Source organism: Mus pahari, chromosome 16, assembly GCF_900095145.1.
Source record: "Mus pahari chromosome 16, PAHARI_EIJ_v1.1, whole genome shotgun sequence".
Lineage (NCBI taxonomy): Eukaryota > Metazoa > Chordata > Mammalia > Rodentia > Muridae > Mus > Mus pahari.
In genome coordinates this window covers 9,201,354-9,222,627 of record NC_034605.1, presented here as the reverse complement: position 1 = coordinate 9,222,627, position 21,274 = coordinate 9,201,354, and the positions used below count along the sequence as shown (strand labels likewise).

The following is a 21,274-nucleotide window of genomic DNA, read 5'->3' as shown; positions in this document are numbered from 1 at the left end:
CTTTTCAGACCTCCAGTGATCCCAGCTGGTAGAGCCCCCTTCCAAAACAAAGGAAAACAATACCTAGGCCTATCAATACACATACATGCACTCCCTGTCTGAGGGCAAGTGGGGAGGGGTCCCAAATGACGGAACTACATTTGCCTCCAGCCAAGGAACATGAGACAGTCATTTCCACAATGGAAACTGTTTCTGTCATCCCCCGTTGTGCTAACATGACAGGCGGCAGGCCCAACACGGTGGAATCGCTCCAGGACTTTCTGATGAATTTCTTGTCTGCCATAAAAGACAAGAGCAGCTGCCGGCTTCGCAGGATGAGAAATGTATTGCTGGAGATGATTCTAGAGTTAGCGGTTGGTAACTGCAGCAAGGCTTGGGGCGGGGCGGTGATGGTTCTATAGTTTTTCTCATTCTGTTGCTCCAGCCTGGAAAGCTGTCTATGTGTCTTCTCTGCTTCCCACTGGCCAGTGATCTCCTGCCCAGCCTCTCAGCATCCAACTGAGCCTGTCTCTTTAAAACAGCCTTCCTCGCGTGCTCTGCAGAGCTGGCCACTGCCTATGTGGGTCCCGTCTTACCCTGCCACAGTCTCCATCGATCTTTCTTTTCAGGGTAGGCTTTGCTTCTGCTGGTCTACAAGTTTATAGGTCCTTCTGAATCTCCAACTCAATATTTTTCCTGATGTAGAGAAGGCGTTCAGAGTTGTTCCCTGAACAAACTGCAAAGGCTGCACGATTTTTAGCTGTCGCTTTAACAGGAGTTTATGTCATAAGTAGCAAGCTGATTAGAGACTTCACCTTTTATGCCTGAGACGACCCTGTGCAGCCAGTCTTCACAATGGCCTCCAAGGATTCCCATCTCCAGAGATTTATGCATACCCACAATGCACTGGGGCGAACCCATCAGAATAAGGCCAGTAGCACATAGTGAAGTAGCAGTATGATTCCTGAAGCCAGATCATTTAAAAAAAAAAAAAAAAAAAAAAAAAAAAAAAGTTGATATTCTTGTTTTAATTCTCTACTTTGAAGAAAACCTTTGTGTCATTGAAGACACTCAAGCTGCCTTATGGACAGGTCTGTGCTAGGAAAAGACAAGGCCTACAGCAGACAGCCAGCAAGGGGGCCCAGTCAAGCCTTCGGGCCAATGTCATTCCATCCACTGGTGTCTCAGCTGCTAATGGAAGCTGTTGAAATGTATGGTGGATTGAATATGCCAAACTAAGACAGAACAGAGCCCCTCTAAGTTGCATTAGATAAACAGGTTATGTGTTTTTTATTTGCTTCGAGCCATGAATCTTTCATGATGCTGGTTAAATATATATCCTAAAGACCATACCAGGCTGTACCTGTGGTAATATCCAGGCCAAATAAGAGAAAATAAATAATAAGAAACACTCAGGATGAGACCCTGAGGCCTGAAACAGAGGAACAGGCCACAGATCTGCTGGGTGTTGCTCATGGCCTAAAGCCTGAGGCCCAAATCCTCTGTAGCCAAATCCTGTGTCTCAGGGAACACAGGCAGTTAACCTGAGCTAAAATTTCCCAATCATTCTGTCTTCGTGTTATAATGGGAGCAGACCTTGAAGGGAGTCAGTTCGTTCCTGAACATATGGCCTCCTAAGAGGCAGTAGTTCTGCCTCTGGTTCTTGCTGAGTGGATGTCCCTAGCCTATTTTCTGTTGCTATTTCCAAGGCAACTTAAAGAGGAAAGGGTCTATTTCAGCATATAGTTTACAGTCCATCATGAAAGAAAGTCAGGACAAGAACTCAAGACAGGAACCTAGAAGCAGAAACTGGAGCGGAGGAGATGGAGGAATGTTGCTTAGTGACTTGCTCCCTCTGGCTACCTTTCTGACACACCCCAGGCCCACCTGCCCAGGCATGGTATTACCCATAGTATGCTGGGCCATCCACATCAATTAGCAATTGAGAAAATGCCCCTCAGACCTGCTCACGGGCCAATCTGGTGAAGACAATAGCTCACTTGTGTGTCAAGTTGGCTACTGAAGCCAAGGTGGCTACCTGTTAGAGAGAACGTCTTCCCTGCCTCCTCTTCCTCTCTCTTTTCCTTCCCTACCCTGTTTCTTTACTGCCTACCTCTCTCCAAAAGCGGATCACTCCGGTCCTCCTAACCCTCAGTGCACAGCAACAATACAAAGTCCTTCTCATCATGCAAGGGGCAGCCGCAGGTCCACGTGGGAAGACTGAAGAGCCTCTTCTGTGAAACATCCTTGACATCATCTTCAGGTCCTGAAATCCCCTGTCATCAACCCCTCCTCCCTCCTGACTAAGCCATGTGTCCCAGTTTCAGTTCTGTGGTTGTGATAAAATACCCTAAAAAAGCAACTTTGGGGAGAAAGGTTTATTGGACTTACAGTTTCAGGTTATACTCTGCAATAGTGGGGAACTCAAGGCCAAAACTCAGGGACTCTAGTCCCATAATTAGTTTTTGATTGGCTTGCTCTACTCTTGTCCAATCTAGGCCCCAAACTTGGTACTGGTACCTTCTAGTTGCAAAGAGTAGTCTTCCCACATCAATTAAAATAATTAAGACAGCTGGGGCTTGGGGTGTCTCATACCTTTAATCGCAGCACTTGGGAAGCTGAGGCAGGTGGATCTCTGAGTTTGAGGCCAGCCTGGTCTACAGAGGGAATTCCAGGACAGCCAGGGTACTCCACAGTCAGGATCCTGCCTCAAAAATCCAAAATCATCATCATCATCATCATCATCATCATCATCATCGTCGTCGCCATCACCATCATCAAGGCAATCCACCACAGACATGCTCACAGGTCAACCTGATCTGAAATTGTCTCTGGAGACTCTCTTCCTAGGTATTCTAGGCTGTATCAATCAAGTTGACAATTAAAACTAAGCACCCCACGGCATTTACTCTGTAAGTTAGAAATAAGCTTTCAACAGTGGCCTATCAGTCTCTTCAAGGCCTTCTTTGGTGCTAGTCTTGGCCTGAGATGGTCAGTAGCTACATCAGCAAAACCCCAACAACTCACATAACTAGCCTCCAACTCTTCTGGAAGGACACACACACACCACACACACACACACACACACACACACACACACTAGTATAGTGAATAAACACAGTGGCTGGTAGGAGCCTGTCATTATTTCCATTATTTCTCATTTTAATTCTATGTATTACCGAAACAAAAACTCGTGCCTTATAATTGTCCTTATTTCTGCATCACAAGAAAATTGGTATTTTCTCTGAACTTTAAAAATCAGTGACCTAAATTCACCGATGAGAATTTATAAATTCTCGGCCTGTATTGGTGGGAAACCAAGAGGGTACCTCCCTCAAGGGTCTGTGATCGTGACATGTCACTTGTGTGTCACGGTGTCACAGACAGAGATAACGAAGTGAGATTTCAAATGTTGACTGAGATCTGAAGCCCCAGTGTTGTGAGTTCTATTCAGGGTGGGCAAGAGAGCACTGAGCACTCAATGCTCCTCAAGGTGAGAAGCTCTGGGCAAACCTCGTGAGCCTCATCTGATGACAGTCCTTGAAAGGCCAGGGAAGCCAGCTCATTCCAAGTTTACATTACAGATTAGCTCTTGAGAATAAATGCATACCAATCCCTAACCATTTCTCCCTGCACCCTTCCATGCATGATTTCATTTTTAACATAGTTTGCTTATTTTTATTTATGTTTATCATTTATAAGCACATTGGCTTACTGCTTATTATTATATAAATAATTATTTATTTCTTGAGGTAGGGGGCACATATACAGCAGTGAGTGGTCAACTCTCAGGAACTGGTTCTCTCCTCTACAACATGGGTCCCAAAAGTTGAACCCAGGTCATTAGGTTTGCCAATGGTTGCCTTCATCCACTGAGCAATCTCACTGGACCCTGTTTGAATTTTTTAAAGGTACACCAATGCTAAATTATTTAATATCTGAAGGAGAGAGTTGTATAACCAAAATTAAGTGTTATGGTTTGTATATGCTCGGTTGAAGGAGTGGCACTATTAGAAGGTATGCCCCTGTTGAAGTAGGTGTGGCCTTGTTGGAGTAGGTGTGTCCCTGTGGGTATGGGCTATGAGACCCTCATCCTAGCTGCCTGGAAGTCAGTCTTCTGCTAGCAGCCTTCAGATGAAGACGTAGAACTCTCAGCTCTTCTTCCACATGCCTGCCTGGATGCTGCCATGTTCTTCCCGCCTTGATGATAATGGACTGAACCTCTGAACCTATAAGCTAGCCCCAATTAAATGTTGTCTTTATAAGAGTTGCCTTGTGTCTGTTCACAGCAGTAAAACCCTAATGAAGACACTAAGGGAACTCACAAAAGCATAAGCAAACTTCTTTGGTGCTCAGGTAACATGAGGAATGATGAGGCAACAAGAATTTCAATCAAGTCCCCTTTTCCTGTGCACTGGATCTTCCAGATCACCTGGAGTAAGTTCAGTTTCATCGACTCTCCAGGCTCACTGATTTCTCTCTACCTCGCCCACCCTTCCTGCTGCCACTTCCCTAACTGAGAGACCTCTTCCATAGAGATATTAATCCACACAACTAAACATGGGCAAAGTCATTGGCTTGGCTGTAGACTCCTATGATCTGAAGATCTTAGGCCTCCAGAGGTGGTCATGGCCCCCATGTTTGCCTGTCCTCCAGGATCCCTCTGAGAAAGCATGCAGTTCACTTGGTCCTAGGCTCAGGATTTCAGAAGTATGTTGGCCTCACACCTTGAGTGGCTATTAGTCCTCTACAAATGTCTGTTGAGACCCTGGGAAGCCCATACATTTAGATATCCTGTCTTATGTACACTCATACTGGGTCTCACACCTGCAAAAAAACCCACCTTGTTTTTTGAGACAGATTCTCTCTTTGGGACATCGAGCCCCAGGCATCCATTTGTCTAGCTTAAGTTACAGGTGCACACCATCACACTCAGCCTTTTACCTACGTAGTTGCTGGGGATTGAACTCAGATCTTCGTACTTACATGGCCAGCACCTTACTGAGAGATCTCCCCAGCCACCTCCCTCAGAAACTTCTACCCTGAGCAACTTCTAGGGCATAATAAGACTCCTAGCAGGCGTTATTCCAGTCACCTGCCATCAGAATCCACACATGTTACCAGATGACTCAGCTGCTGTTGAGATTGGTTGGATAGCGACACCAGGTTCTTCTTTTCATTAAATTGTTCTTCAAGTCGAATTTCCCCGGACCTCAAGGACAAAAGTGTCTCTCCTTTTTTTTTTATTAAAGCCAAACAGTGCCAAGCCCCAAAGGCCCTTTGTCCCTGAGTCCCCTTGGGTATGCTGAAAATTGGCAGGTCACAGATTAAAAAGTGACCCCCCTGCACCTTTTTTGATGAGCAACAAAAAGCAATTTTGAGGTGTCAAGGCATTCTAGGAAAGCTTAGGTGAAATGAATCAGAAAGCTGGCAATAGATGCTTCATGAAGTCCCTTCTGTGGCTGGGGCCAGTCTTACACTAGTGATACAGAGCATGGCCTCTGGACTGGATTTGAGCAATGAATGGGAAACAAGTAGTTCTGTGCCCCATCTAAGAGACCACCTTCCTGGAGGTGTGGCAGGAGCCAAGTTGGGGTACAGTGTGAAGGACCAAGATCAGAAGTGGGGAACCCATGACCATGGCTGGCCAGGCCCTTCTGCTTCCCTTACATCCTGTCTCTCTCCAGGAGGTCCTGGCCAGCCACCCTCAGCCCTCCTTCTGTAACCTTGGCCTTGACCTTTCTCAGGAGCAGGAGAGATTGGGGTTATTTTCAAGACCTCATTCATTGGAGTAGCACAATCACACTTTCACCTTTAAAATGCATTATCTCCTTGACATTTTTCAACTACACTTCCCGTTTTTTAAGAAGTGTATTTTAAAAGAACGCCGTATGTCATTGTTGTAAGTGGAAAGCCAGCTTCCTTTACTAAAAATAGAAGAAAAGAGTAACAATGACCTACAGCAAGCAACAACAACAACCTAGGCGCAATCACGCTAAGAAGATCTGGCCTCATTTGCTGATTTCATACTGTAAGATCCACATGCCTCTTTTCTGTTTGCCCACGGGAGCCCTCAAATCACCTTAGAGGCCACTGCTGTCCCCAGTTTGGAGAACACTGCATCTGAACATCTCTGCAGTCTTTCTGGGGCTGCCATCTTGATTGCAAACCTCATGTCTCCTTCCCAACGGCTCTTGGCACTTTCCTGCAATAATTATAACACACACACACACACACACACACACACACACAATTCCCTGCTCTACAAGTATAGATGCTTTAAATGACCTTTATTTATTTTTTTTTCCACAGCCAGCCCATACAACAAGAGACCAGCATTGTGTTTTGAGTGAGATAAAGGACCCTGTTTCCAAAATCCCCTCCTGCTGGCTGAGACAGATACCATAGTGGTTCCTGATAGGAAATCCCCTTCTGCCTCATGGAAAACCTAAAGAAAGAAATGGAGCAGCCCCCGTGGAGGTAACTGGCCTCCACCCAGGCTCCCATACGTGCGCATTTTCCATCAGCACGGGCTAGAATCCTAGTTGGCTGCAGGAAGTTGCTGCTGTAATTCCTACTATGGTTTGGATGTAGTTTGTGCCCCCTGAGCACCTGTGGTAGAAGCATGGGCCCAGTGTAATGATCTGGGGAGGTGATGGGCCCTTTAAAAGGTGGAGATAACTAGCAGATCAGTGGCTAAAATTCTTGCAGTACAGGTGTGAGGACCTCAATTTTTTTTTTTTTTTTCGAGACAGGGTTTCTCTGTGTAGCCCTGGCTGTCCTGGAACTCACTCTGTACACCAGGCTGGCCTCGAACTCAGACATCCATCTGCCTCTGCCTCCCGGGTGCTGGGATTAAAGGCATGTGCCACCACGCCCCGGCTGGACCTCAATTTGGATCCCCAGAATCTGCATAGAACTAGGCAGGCTCAGGGACTTCCTGTAATCCCAACACTTAAAAAAAAAACAGAGATGGAGGATTCCTAGGGTAAGCTGGCTAACAACGAGGCCCAGTGAGGTTCAGTGAGAGGCCTACTTCAGGAAGCACAGTAGAGAGCAATGACAAACACACTTGACATCAACTTCAGGCCTCCATACACACCTGGGTTCATATACATGCCAACACATATATACACGTGTATACATGCCACTCATATACAAAAACCAAAACCAACTCCCAAAAGCCCTGAGGCCTGATTTGGTCAAGGGCTACCATTCGCAGTAGGGATAATGCACATCCTAAAGGAGTGGGTTATGTTGAGGGTGAGCTGTTATGAAACAAGGCCACCTCACAAAATGTTCAGTCTCTTTCTTAGGCATCCCTAACTGCTTTCCCACAGGCTCCTACCACACGATGCCATCTACCATGCTATAATAGAGGGCACAAGGCACTCACCAGAAGAAATACCTGCCTAGTGTGGCCTCTTCATCAAATTTGTGAATGGGAGAAAACTCTCATCTTTTTATAGTACCTGCCACTCATGTACTTTGTGATAGCAACGTCAGATGGACAAAGAGACTCCAAAATGTAGCAGCTGAATTGTAGAGACTCTGCGGGAGTCTCACTACCAGAAAGTTGAGAACCACAAAGTTGTTTGTAAAGGGACTCAGAATAAGTTATCTATCCAGCCATCTGTGCCCTCACATAAAGAATAAAGGAATGATCTATCACGGGAATGAGCACATCACCCACCTCATCTGGACCAGAGGGTCTGGGCAACATGAGCCTGACCCTGCAACGTGTCCAGTTTGTTCATGCTAGTAATAATGGTGATCTTGACTGTCTTGAAGCTAGTGTGGATGAAGGAACATACTTGCTTGCCCTTCGTTTATTTCTCCCCAAACTTCACCCTACATTGTATATCATACACAATAGACCACATTCTTGTTTTTTTTCCCCATTTTCCGGGAATGTTTGCATGAGAAGTGTTTATTGGAGTGTATCAAGTGCTGGGCGCTCTGGGTAGCTTGTTCCTGTACTGAAGGCACATGACACCTCATTGAATTCCACCCCATAACCAATATTTTCCTTTCTCTTCACTTCTTTCTGTTACCTTCCTGCCCACACCAGGCTGGACCCTTAATGCAACAAATCAAGGGGCCCGTGGTGGAGCTGTGGCTGATTTCTCAGCTACACAGGGGAAGAGTAGACGTTATGTAAGAAAGAACAGAGCATCCATAACAACATAGAAAGTAACTAACATCTTATACAAACGAGTGATTTTGACGAAGATTCCCTGCAAACTGAAAACTCATTTTATTTATTTATTTATTATTTTTGTTAAATTCTCAAGTGTGAGAATTCCACTAAGTGATGTTTACAGACGTCTTGGATTTTCTCAAAGGTGGTGTGGCTTTTTCAGTCCCAATGGAAAGAGTACATAGTATATCTGTTGTGCATTCTAACATAAGAATAGCAGTTGGGGATGTGGCTCTGTTGGTAGAGTGTTTACCTAACATGCACAAAGCTCTGGCTGGGTTCAGGCCCCAACACTATATGAACAAGGCATGGTGACTTCTGCCTGGTCTCCTAGAATGTTAGAGGTGAGAGAATCAAACCTTTAAGGTCATCTTTAGGTAAACTTGGCAGCCTAGCCTACATAATGGAGTGAATTATGGGAAAAATTACTTTGGAAACTTTGGAAACAGGTCCCACGCTTTCCTTCCCTCCTGCAAAAGTCTCTACTGCTCTTGACTGTGCAGATCTTTGACTTTGTGTTCATTAAAAGGGGAAGCATATTGCTTTCAATGACAAAAGCCCCATCCTAACTTCCATTAATTGTGAAAAAGAATATGGCTGAGAAACTATAATAGCTGCAAAGAGAATTAGAGCACACTCATTATTTCCAGTAAAACAAGGCTCTTGAAATAATCTATGCATCTCGGAAGAAGGACAGATGTTTGAGTCCCTCCTTAGCATGGTCCCTCCTACCTATCCATCTCCTAAGGGACCATGCACCCCATCCCTGTGCTGACTTAGTACACAGCACCCAGGAGAAGCTTCCACAAACAGTCCTGATTTTAGCCTGCCGGCTACCAGAAGCAGGTAGGAATTGTTTCTCAAGGCAGGTGCTCTTCATTCAGTCCCGTTACTGTTGTACAGGTCTTCCCCAGGCTAGCTGAATCTTTTCTCAATATCTCCACTGCCACACACACACACACACACACACAGTAGGTCTTCTTGATCTTCTTGTCTGGGCAGACTCAGAAGAATCACGTGTGCCTAGAAAGGAAAGCAAAGGAGATCTCCAAGATGTTTGTCAAACAGAGCCGAATCTTGGGCAGTGGGATAAGCTGACAGAGCAAAGACAAGCTGTCCCGTTGCTCATGTGCCAGTGGGAGCGACAAAGTCAGAGAGAAACAAACAAACAAACAAACAAACCGACAAAAAGCAGAGAAGGAGGCCCTGTCAGAGTTAAGTCTGGCCTTACAATAGAGTGGCAAGATGACACAGCTCTTATTAAAGGGTCTGCCCAGCCTCTCTGAGGGGCTGACAGTTACGCTGAGATCTTTGAGATAAAGAGCCGGTTAAAACAGAGAGCCCGCAGAGAGCCCGCAAGGCACGGGGGTACACCCCATCTTCTTCCCTCCTGATGACTTATCTCCCAGGGCTCTGAGCCAGCCTGGTTGAGATCCCTCCAGACTCTCAGGCTGGCTGGCCTCTCCCCAAAACAGGACCAACCCAGAAGGGTGTGGCTGAACGGCTAGGTACAAACCCGCCCTGATAATCACATTAGAAAGGAGGTACATCTTTTACAAGCCCTCCGGATACCATTAATAATAGTAATTTCAGCCTAGAATTCCAGTGAGCTTGAAGAAAGGATTAGGTAGCTTAAAGGCAGCATAAGCCCTGTTCCACTTACATGCAAACAGATGTTCTTCTCCGAGTCACCACTGCTCTACTTGGTGTACTTCCCTGTGAGAGAGTTTAGAAATAAAGCACAGTGCAGCCCCAAATCTCTAAGAAACTCCAGTCTCCCCTAAACCCACAATGCACAATTGGTCTCTAAAACTACTGGATGCTTTAAAAACCAGCCAAGAGGTTGGAAATATATAGTTCAGTGGCTAGTGTTGCCTAGCATACATAAGGCCCTGGGTAGAATTCCCAATACTGCATGAACTAGGCATGGTGGTACATTAATGGCAGCACTTCAGACGCAGAGGTGGGGAGCTCGGGGTCATCCTTGACTGCCTAACAAGTTTGAGGCCAACCTGAAGCCTCTAACAGCCCAACAGCAGAATCAGTTTGAAACTCTACTCTTGGTAGTTTTCCCTAGCTCCAGTCATTTGTTCTCTGTCCAGCTACCCCATGGAGAGAGTTCTTCCTGAATCCCCAGGGCTGGGCGAAGCACTCTACCTGATAAGACCAGGGTGGCCATCTTTAATGGTAACGGTGAGTCTTTGATAAAGGAAGAAAAACAAAGAATTAGAGGAAAGGCAGAGAGGGAGGAAGAAAGAGGAGAGAGCTCCCTGCCCCTCCCACACCAGACTTCCTCTTTGTTTTTTTTTTTTTGTTTTTTTTTTTTTTTTGTCCTCCTGTTTGGAAACGCTCCCTAGTCGTAGCTCTCTTTGGTTGGCCTGCCACAGGACAGTTGTGGGCAGAATCTCAGAAATTCCCTTTCCCCTCTAAAGATGTTCGCTTAGGGGAGGAGGAAAGTGTGGCATTCAGAACTTGTCTCAGGTCCGAAGTGACGGAGAGGCGCAAAGACCTAGATCTAGGTTTGCAGGGAGGAATGAGGGAGGCTGGCCCCCATAGCCGGATTCCCGGAGCTGAGGATGAAGCAAACCCGTGCCTCCCACGCTCCCAGCTCTTGGCCAACACTGTCCAGGCACCAGGGACATCCTGGGCTCGCCTCAAAGGCTCCGAAACAGCACATTCTGCCCTGTTTCTATCAAAAAGCTGAACAGAGACACCCCGTTGGCTTCCCTGTAGCTACAGGATTCTGAGAAACTCTAATGGGTTTTCACCACCGGATGAGGCAAGAAGCCACCGTCCTGGCCACCAGTAGCAGGAACAGCTGACCTGCCCAGCGGTGGGTGCAGGGGGTGAGGCTCAGCCTAGTCCCTGTAATGCCTAGTTCACACTCACCTCCTCCCAAACTCCAAAGGCGTAGGCAGCAGATGATTATTAAATCAGGCCGTTCCTAGAAGCCCTTCCGCTGACTCAGCTCGCGCCTCTCATGGACACCGATTACAAAGCCAGACCCTCCCCAGGCTAGCTTCATGCTTCCTCTAGCCTTCAGGGAGTGTTCATCTGCTCAGACACCATTGACCACACTCACCCCCCACCCCACCCTCCGGGGTGGGGGGTGTGGGCAGTCTTCACGCCACTCCTTACTTCATCCCGAATCATTTCCCTAAAGCACAAAATGTGGCCACACATCTCTGACTAAAAAAAATCTTATCTGAGGGCTAGCAAAACTGCCCAGTGGTTAGACTTACTTACTGTCAACCTGGGTGAGCTCCCCAGGACCCACACAGACAGAGAAAACTGATTCCTCCAAGTTGTTCTCAGACCTCCACGTGAGCACTGTGGCACATACGTACCCCCCACACACACACACACACAGGTGAAACAAATGTAATACAAAGGCATTCTAAAACCTCACCGGAGGCCTGATGATAGAGCTCCATGACTTAACCTAGCACGCAGGAGGTTCTGAGTTTTACTGCGGCTTGAATCTAGACCATCCACCAAAGCGAATGTCCTGAACCCCAGGCTTTGATTTCTAGCATTATTTTGAAAGTTGGGGAGCCCTTAGGAGGTAAAACTTTAGGGACAGGCCTCTGAGGTTTACACACCCCTGCTTCCCACATGCGTTCTTTGCTGCTCTGTTCTCTGCCTTAGGCTCTTGGGGCTTGAGAGAGTCTTCTCCCGCCCTCCGCTAAGGCCTGAGCCCAACCCACCCTCGGCCACTTTTACATTGTTTCTTTTCTGTATTGTGTCAGAAAGATGAGGAGTGTAGAGACGTCAGTGCTGTGCTTCTTGTGCTTCTTAATCGGCTTACAAGTTTGCATTATATTTTTACAACGGCTGAGACGTCTCATCTCACGGCACTGCGACGCCGCCGCAGAGGGTGTCTTCCCTTTCCTTCACTCAGTTCCTCTTGACAAAGTCAAGGCGGCTATGATTCGTACCCCTTGTTTTAGATTCCGGTAAACTGAGGCACGTGAGCATCACTGACCTGCACAAGGTTACAGAGGCAGTGAATGGCTTTATGGAGATGTAAGAATTCCATATTCCTTTGTCTGACCACGGAGGCTCTCCATAGTAGTTCGCGCTCTGGGACTCATCTCTCCAGGCCTGTAACCCTACCCCACCCCACCCCACACAAACCTGTTTGCTTTCTGCCCAGGACCCTGCCAAGAGTGCTCCATGCCTGGTAAAGCTACCCTACCTCTACTGTGCAGGAGTGGTGTCACGTCCCCTCTCTGCTGTCTGCCGAGCCATCTCCTAGGCCTGGACCCCATAACTAGGTGCTTGTTTCATTCTGTGTATGTTCCTTCATGGTTACATTTCATCTTGGCTCCCTTACAAGGAACAGGTGTGTATAGGACCGTCCTCCAAGTCCCACAAGAATGTGGAGCACCCAAGAAATCACTGAATAGGTGAATGAGGACCATCAACACTTCTGCCACACTGTCACGATACAGGGCTCCAATAATGCAAGGAAATATGGCTGAATGTGGCTCCTCGGGAACACTGAGAGTCAGCGCCCGTTTAGATGGAAAGTCAGCGGGAATGTGAAGACAGAGCTCCGGTATCGGTAAAAGCACCAGGCAGAAACCTGTCTCCAGGTGGTGAATGGGCTTTGGCAATGGGCCGCCAATGCAACACCCCGTGCTTCCAAAGTGATTCAAACTTATTTGGCCAGCCCACAAATCTCCCACTAGTGGAGATTCATGGAGCTGAATGCTTGCCCCCTACTTTCTTCTCCTCCCCTCGGAGGCAACTTGCCTAGGGGACCAAAGAGAGGCTGGATGTGGGGTGTGCCTCATATAGTCATAGTTTCCAGAGGCAAGTTAGAGCAGAGGTTTCTTAATCTTGCCTTCTCAATCTTGGCTGAGCAAGCACCTTAAAAAAAAAAAAAAAAACAACCACACCCAGGCGTCTCCCTTTATCTACGGTTTGAGGGGGAGTCAGCATAGGGGGGGCACATGGGTGGCATTTTCCAAAGCTTCTAGGTGTTTCTATGTCCTCAATAAGGACAGGTCTTAAAACCCTCCCGCTGTCCTTACAGCATTAAGACTGGTAACCTTCATCCCATTTTACAGTTGAGTAAACTGAGGCACGTGAGTCTTACAGTCTTACTCAAAGTTGCCAGCTGGGGACCAGCTTCGTCAAGACTCGAGAACTTCAGGTTTCTTCTCCTGACCACCGAGGCTGATGGTATGCGGTTAAGTCAGTGGAGCACAGTGGCGGGCTCACTGGGAAAGGCAGAGCTGAGGTGGGAAGCTGCCGCCACCCCCAGTGTAGAGATGGGAGCACCTGGGGTAAGGGAGCAGCTGCTCGTCTCTGGAGATAGCAAACACCTGTAGATAAGCAAGAACGGGCTGGCAAAAGTGGCCTTTGGACCCTTTCCCAGATCTTCCGAAAGCCAGAGAGAAACCCAGGGAGGGGCGAGGTGAGGTCACCTATGGGCTGAGCAGGGTGGAGTCACTAAAAAAGACGCCATCTTCGCCCCCTACAGGACAACTGAGTCTGTTCTTAGTGAAACTGAGAGTATGAATTGAGAGCCTCGGTTAATGGCCTTCCAATTTCTGAGAAAATAGAATAGAATTTTAGGCTGTTGTTTCACTCCTACGCCTGGAATTCTTTGCATGTGCACTTGATCTCTCTCTCTCTCTCTCTCTCTGTGTGTGTGTGTGTTCATATGTGTAAATGAGTGTGAGGGCCTGCGTGCAAAGGCAGATGAAATTATCTAGGTTGTTCCTGTGACTCTAGAACATCTACCAGGATTGAGGGCTGGAGCGATCACTCTGGTTATGTTGCTTGCTGCTATTCCAGAGGAGCAGGAGCACAACTGAGTTCCCAGCACCCAACTAAGTTCCCAGCACTCACAGCGGGTGGCTCACAATGGCCTGTCACTCCATCTTCAGGACATCCATCATCCTCTGTTGGCTCCCACAGGCACCTGCAGGCATGTGGCACGCACACACACACACACACACACACACACAAAGATAAAATATTTAAAATAATAATTTGGAGGCTGGAGAGATGTCTCGATGGTTAACAGTGCTTGCCACCCAACTCTGAAGACCAGAGTTCAGATTCTGGCATCGACACGAAGGCTGAACATGATCCCCCTCATGCCTGCAACCTTAACGTTAAGGGTGGTGGAGACAAGATCACTGGGGCCTGCTGGCTGCCAGCCTGGGGGGGGGGGGGGAATCCTCGTTCTGTGAGGGACTCGGTCTCAGAGAGACAAGATGGAAAATGAGAGGTGAGGTTTCCTGGTAGCCTCCTCTGGCCTCTGCACACAGGTCCTTACGTCCATTCACACATATGCACATACATGACACACCTATGTAACACACACAGGAGCACAAGTAAGCAGTGAAAACAGCAGCCTACAATTCTATCACTAGGTCCAAGAAGTCCCGTCTGTACGAGTTATTACATATGTGTTTGTATTTCATGTGTTTTTTTTGAGATAGTGTCCCCGTGTCAGGGCCTGGGCATGGCGGGCAGAGGACGACTTACAGGAGGCTGCTCTCCCTCTTCACACCGTCGATCCCAGGACTCTACCTCAGGTCTTCAGGCTTGCCAGCAAGCATCTTTACCAGCTGTGCCATCTGGCTGTCCATCCCCACCCCTCCATGTCCTCTCGGGCTAACCCCCGATTCTCCGTCCTCCTGCCTCAACCACCAGCGTGCTGGAATTCAGGCTCCCACAACCACACCCTGCTGGCCTGATGCCTTCCTTTTATCTAGCCCACCTAGTGTTACTCTTCCACATCTCTAAACCAAGGAGTGACTGGCTGGAAATGGAGGCTTACACAAGTATCATAGTCATGGCTCTCAGGCAACAGAGTCCAAGAAAGAAGCCCCTCTCTCCAGCGTCACCTCAAACTCTCCTTCTTGTTGAGTACAGCCACATTTCAATCCCTTTTTACCTTGACAACATTATGAAAACCATCCCTCCTCGAGACTGGAGCGCGTGCCTGGAGGTACTGGAACCCAGGCTGGCCTGCCGTCTCGGAGCGTGCCCTGGGAAGGCTGTGCTGAACAGCAAGCATGCTGGAGAGTTCACCATCTAGGTCAGGCTTGAGGAGGTTCAATGAGGTTCCTTTTCTTACTTGGAGTTCTGGAAAGAACAGGCCCTGTAACCAGGGATAACGACCCAGGTACAACTGGGCCAAGAAATGTGCAAAGGCCAAGAGAGTTCAATCAGAAAGTCCCCCCTTGCAACCAGCCGTGTGCCAGGCCCTGCTTGGAAGGGCTGCGGGGAGGAGATTCGAGACAGGGACTTTGAGTGGGGGGATTGGCTCCCCAAGGCTGTCAAGATGGGTGTGGACCCGAGGGGTAGACACTACGGGTAGACATGTGGTTCGTTGGTGACTGCTTGCCTAGCTTGCACAAAGCCCTGGGTTCGTCTCAACCCTGCATAAACTAGGTGTGGTGGAGCACACCCATAACCCTATAATGAGGATTAAATAATCTCGGGGCAATCCAGTGAAAACCGCATGTTATTTAAGACATAGCTTTCCGAACACGCAGAATAGTTCATCTTAAATCAGTTCGCTAGTTAGTGACTTGGAAGATCAGGGGAAATTTTGTTTTGGTTTCACACGTTTCGTTTTCATCGCAGCTGTTTCACCGGAGACAGTTCCAGTAGATGGTTAAGGTCAGTTCTGATCGGCTAAAGGTCAGAGGTGCCTGTGTGTGATTCAGATCTTAGACCCTAAGAACCCATCAGATAATGACCGAGCAGCCTAAAAACCAGCTGCGAATTGAGAGAGGCACTCCGAGCTGGGTAGGCTGGGTAGGCACACACCTGCAATTCCAGCATTCAGCAGGAAGATTGCAAGTCAGTCAAAACAAGCCCGAAGCTCTCCCAAATCAGAGATTCAAAGTACAAAGCCAAACAAACAAAAACCCAGAGAACTTTAGTCTGTCTGGTCATGCTACAATGGTTAGGTGAGTTGACTATGATTAAAATAATTTGCTAAGCTGGATAAATAAAACTTCAAAGAAATTTACAAATACTGTCAAAAATAAGTCCTCTAAGATAAATTTTATCATTTTTTGTTATATGTGTGTGTGTATACACACACCCACCCACACACACATACACACACACACACATATGTATATTTTATTTTTTCCAGCCCAGGATGGCCTTGAAGACACTGTGTACCTAAGGCTTACCTCAGACGTTGATTCTCCTGAGTGCTAGCAGGTACGAACAGAGCTCATAGGTCCCCCCTGCTCCAGCTGCAAGGCCACAGTGATGTGATGTGACCACTGGACCTCTCTAGGACCAGGTACATTACAGGGCCAGAGGAAGCTGGGGCTCTGGGAAGTCAAATTAACTCCTAAGAAATGATCTATGCATATATATATATATATATATATATATATATATATATATATATATATATCATTATCTATGATAGGGCCAGAGAGACCCCAAACTCACTCCAGAGACTTATGCACACCTCACTTCTACTCTCTTATGGTTTAGATCTTCAGTGGCTTCCCTAAATATCCATGCCCTAAAGGCACCATTTGGGAGGTGGTTGTCTCTTTAAGAGGTGGGGCTTAGTGGAAGGAAATTAGGTCATTGGGAATGTGCCCCTCCCCCGCCCCAGGGGCATCTCACCTTTTCCTCATCTGTTCTTTGCTTCTAGGCTGCAGGAAGTAGCCTTGCCAAGAGGTACTGTGCGTCCCCAGGCCCACAGGGATGAGGCCCAGAGAACACAGACTAAAACCCCTGAAACCAACATACACCGTTTCTCTTCTAATTTGATTGTCTCTATTAAGTTGATTGTCAACAGGTCTTTTGTTACAGTCCTGGAAGGCTGACTAATACCCTCACACTCAAGGTAGTATTACGAAACTGAGTGGCTCCTCATAAACACCCACTAGTACTTAGCATCCACTTACGAAAGGCAGGATGTTGCTAGGCCACTTGTGTGTCGCTCCAGGCATGTGAGGGAACACTTACCGTTGCTCATCTGAAGACCTAGGCTAATCCAACTCCATGGTCAGACTGCCTAAGAATGGGCTTCGATTGACATAACACACCTTAATAATCGATTCTTCCACCAGCACACCTCCCTACAATCTACTGTCCCAGCGGCCCAAAGTTTGTTTCCTGCATCTCATCATTTTGCTATAATCTACAGCCCTTTGTGAAGATAGTGTGTAAACTCTCAAGCCTAAACATTTCTTTGAGTTTTTACTTCTTCTATGTGACCCTTCTGTATAGATGCAAAGTAAATTGCCTTGACAATTAATCTGTCTTCCAACCATTTAATTTGTAAGTGCCAATCCCTGAAGCTGAGAAGGGAAAAGGTTGTCTCCTACGTAACACCGATGACATGATAAAAATGTAGAAAAGCTGGGGGCGTAGCTCAGTTGGTAGAGTGTTTAGCTAGTGTGCACAGAGCTCTGGGTTTGATCTCCACCATGACATAGACAGTGTGTGGCAGTACACATGTACAATTCCAGCATGGGGTAGGTTGTGGGGCAAAGACTTCCTCTTGCAGGACCCAAAAATTTCATTTCCAATGAGTATTTGTGTTAAGATGTTTGGGCATTGGGTCCCTATTGCAAAGAAAAACTAGATTTAACCTGGGCGAGAACATTTCCTGCTGTTGGCAAGGTGCTATATAGGAAATGCCCTGACGTTTGATCTCCAGCTCCTCCTGATTACTCCTGCCCAGTTATAAAGCTTGCTAAGATTAGATGCCTAGTTAACTAAATCCAAGCTCTTTTTTCCCCAGTCATCCAAGAGGTTGTAGATTCAGAGTTGGAGAATTCACTTAGCTCTCCCATTGTGAGGGTCAGGAGGAGCATGGATAGTTTGCAAAAACTACCATCTAATTCTCCCTAGGTGTGGCTTACGCTGGAGGATGATTTCCGTCTAAGTACCCCTCTGTAATCTCTAATCTTCTAAGGCCTGCAGGTATTACTTTTAGTCTAAAATAGACGAAAGTACAGAGAGTATAATAGTTACCATCCATGTAGTCTACTCCCAGACCAGAAAACAAAACACTAAGGGGAAATCTGAAAGCTTCCCTCATTTCTTCCCTGAAGAAACAGCCATGCTGAATTTCATCTTTATTATTCTCATGCACTAGACAAAAATATTCACACTTGAGAGATGAAGTAGAAATTTTTTTTTATATAGAAAATCAATTTGTGTCCTCCTTAGAGTCAAACAGTTGCCATCAGATGTTCAGATTTCATGGATCAGTAACATTTCAAAATAGATTTGAAGATACAAGAAACCCAATCCAAACCCCTAAATGACCCTCTGATATCGTGGTAGTTTCCTGCCAGTAAGAATGTTCGACACTGAAAACCTGGGAATCACAGCTTCTTGGAGTTTTCAACAAAACCTGAATGAATGCCAAGCTTTTCTCTAGCTTCTCTTTTGCATTTGTTGATTTTGAAACAGCCTCAGGAAGCCCAAGCCAGCCTGAAAGTCGCTATGTAGCCAGGAGTGACTGAATTTCGAATCCTCCTGCATCTGCTTCCCAAGTGGTGGGCGTACAGACCTATACCACCATACTGGATTTTATATATATAATAAATCTTTAAAATCAGAGAGAGAGAGAGAGAGAGAGAGAGAGAGAGAGAGAGAGAGAGAGAGAGAGAGAGAGAGAGAGAGAGAGAGAGAGAGAAGAAAGGAAGGAGAGAGGGAAGGAGGGAGGAGGGGGAAGGAGAAATCCCACTTCATGAAGGAGAGAGCAGGAACCTGGGCTTGTTAAACAGCAAGTAAGACTCTTCAAGTAGTGTTCAAAATCAGACAGCAGTGACCTCGACCAAGTTCAAATAGTGACCTTGCTTGCCTTGGATGTGGACAGGGGGTGGGAGAAGTGGGGATGGGGTGGGGTAGCCCTGGCAGCCCTCCATCTTTCTCCTCCACCTTTTATCTGGAAAGAACCCCTCAAGCTGAATCCTTGAAAACATATCAGAGCCTTACAAGGCCAAGAGGAAGCCGCAGTCAGAAGTCAGAGCCAGCAGTGTTCTATCTGTGGGGACAGGAACACCCTGCTATCAGCTTTGGAAACCCCGCATCAGTATTTCTGCCTTCTGCGTGTAACTGCCATCACTTCCTCTATACCACTTCCATCTCTTTGCCCATCAAATAATATGCTCTGGTCTCATCTCATATGGCTACCTATCTGTGGGTTTTGTAAAGTGGATCCCATTCCTCCAGACTCAGCTTTTAAAATGTCTCTAAGGATGATGCAGTTCAGACACAGGATCGATGCGTACACAGAAATACATGCATATATTCAGATACACACAGGGATACATGCATGCAGGTACATGTACACTTATACACACATACAGGCATACATCTCTAAACCCATGTGGATATACACGGAGAATATAGACAAACATGTATATACACAACACACACAGACGGGCTTATGCAGACAGACATACACATGCGCAGAGGCACAAATATAAAGGCAATTCTCCACCTGTTTTTACTCAAGGTTAACACCCAACGGGCTGTGTGTAAGAAAGAGGGTGACTTTCCTCAGTGAAGGTGCCGATGGTCCTGCCTATTCCAGGCTAGGTACTAGTACCCAGCAGCTCAAGTAGACCTTAAAGCTCAAAACAACCACTTCCTCCCTCTGACCTCCCCGCCCCCCCACCACATACCTCTTCCTCCCTGTGGGGAACTAGGGAAGACAAGAGGTAGGCAGAAGGCTTCTCCAGTTCTATGGAAGTGATCGCAGCCCCAAAGAATGTATTTTTGGAAGCCCTTGGGATTCTCCCCTTTAATTAAACACCATGCACACAGAATTTGCATTCTTTTTATTTAAACTGTTATAAGAGCCCTGGGAGGAAGGAAGCACCCATTCTACAGCAAGAGGGAGAGGAGAGACACACCCAAGGAAACCATCCTCTGACCAGAGTCTCAGCAGGCCGAGAGGGGACCAGTGAGCAGCTCCAGATGGCACAGCATCCAGATGCAATAGAGTCTTCCTCACTCGTGAGGTAGTTTCCCATACACCACACAGACTTCTCTCTCTCTCTCTTTTTTTTTAACACCACCACAAAAGCAGAGCCCCACAAGAAGGCACAAGTGCCTGTCAGACTCAGGCAGATAGACGACGAGTTGGAGCTTGCACCCAGCAGTCTCAATTCTCAATGTGGAGGCGCACAAACTCCTCATAGTTCACCTTCCCATCTTGGTCCACGTCAGCCATACGGATCATGCCCTCCACCTCCTCCTGGGAAAGCGGCTCGCCTAACTTGGACAAGCTTTCCTTGAGCTCATTCACAGTGATGTAGCCATCACCATTCTGGTCAAGGACACTGAACACAGCCCGCAGCTCCCCCGCTCTGTGCCCTTTCTTGTACTTCTCTAGGGCTGTCAAGAATTCTTCAAAGCTGATCGTGCCGTCACCATCTGTGTCCAACTTGGAGATGAGCCCCTTCAGGTCCTCCTCAGGGAGGTTCTTGCCCAGCTGCTTCATGACTTCTCCAAGTTCCTGGACATTGATATGGCCATCCTTGTCCTTGTCAAAACTATTGAAAGCTTTCTGGAACTCAGCCACCTCCTCCTTGGTAAACCCGTGAGACATCTCTGTACCTTACAAAGCTTCTGAGCTTGGTGTCAACTGGACGTCAGTCTACTGCTCCTGGAGTTTCTGGTCCAGTGCTCAAGGCTGCTGCTGGGCTCTGAAGCTGTGTCCGTTGAAGAGCTGAGCTATAGGTAGCCTTGCCCTGGCATAGGAACCCCCTCCTTTTCTGCGATTGGAGCAAAGGGAGGAGGTTCCCCCACCCTCTGCTTGCCCTCAGGCATGATGCTCCTCCCAAGGAAGGACAGACAAGGGATGACATCATTTTAATGGATGAGAAGATCTGTGGATAAGTTGATAGGAAGTGGCCTGGAGGGCATGGGACAAAGCCTGCCAGCCTCTTCTGGCCCACCTAGCAGACCACCCCACGGCATGGACATCTGCCTAGACACACTTCCCCTGTGGGTGATTTTCATAGAGGCTTTGACCATGCTGGTGGTTTCAAGAGTGCTTCCCCAATTTCACAGAGACTCACTGGGGGGGAGGCACAGGTGTCAAAGAAGCTGTCAGGGATCAGG

At 47.3% G+C, this 21,274-nt stretch overlaps 1 protein-coding gene across 1 annotated transcript; it reads right to left on the bottom strand.

The window, feature by feature from the left end:
* Positions 1-19,969: 19,969 nt before the first annotated feature.
* LOC110334182 (calmodulin-4) lies at positions 19,970-20,892 on the bottom strand. Its single transcript, XM_021216048.1, has one exon. The coding sequence runs from the start codon at positions 20,757-20,759 to the stop codon at positions 20,313-20,315; it is 447 nt and encodes a 148-aa protein (XP_021071707.1). The 5' UTR covers positions 20,760-20,892; the 3' UTR covers positions 19,970-20,312.
* Positions 20,893-21,274: the final 382 nt, after the last annotated feature.